This window comes from Phaethon lepturus, unplaced genomic scaffold, assembly GCF_000687285.1.
Source record: "Phaethon lepturus isolate BGI_N335 unplaced genomic scaffold, ASM68728v1 scaffold43048, whole genome shotgun sequence".
NCBI lineage: Eukaryota > Metazoa > Chordata > Aves > Phaethontiformes > Phaethontidae > Phaethon > Phaethon lepturus.
Window position 1 is genome coordinate 5954 of NW_010557662.1, and position 330 is coordinate 6283.

At 60.3% G+C, this 330-nt stretch overlaps 1 protein-coding gene across 1 annotated transcript in view; it reads left to right on the top strand.

The window, feature by feature from the left end:
- Positions 1-251, top strand: part of MFSD12 (major facilitator superfamily domain containing 12) — a gene marked incomplete at its 5' end in the record, with an annotated part of 4125 nt that extends 3874 nt beyond the window's left edge. Inside the window, one exon of the mRNA XM_010292817.1 lies at positions 207-251. Coding sequence (XP_010291119.1) covers positions 207-251 — 45 coding nt within the window. The remainder of the gene's footprint in view (positions 1-206) is intronic.
- Between the last annotated feature and the right edge of the window lie 79 nt (positions 252-330).

The window sequence follows — 330 nt, forward strand, 5'->3', positions numbered from 1 at the left end:
TCACCTGGGGACCAGGCAGCAAGTACCCCTGGTTCAGAGTGAGAGACATGGGTGGAAACCAGCTCTGATTTGCCTAAATCCTTCCTTGACTTCTCTTCCGGCCCTAGATGAGGGCTGCATCTCTGGGACACACAAAGGGGCTGGGGATCTCAATGTTTAGGGTGCTGCCCTCTCTCCTCGCCCTGGACCTTTCCCTTGCGTCCCAGTGTGAGCCAGTCCTGACACCAAGGACGTGGGACCTCTGTCAGTAGCCCCAGGGCACTTGGGCAGCACTGGGCTAGGCTCCAGCCCTGGCCACCAAGCCGCGTCCCTGCCCTCTACCTGCAGGTC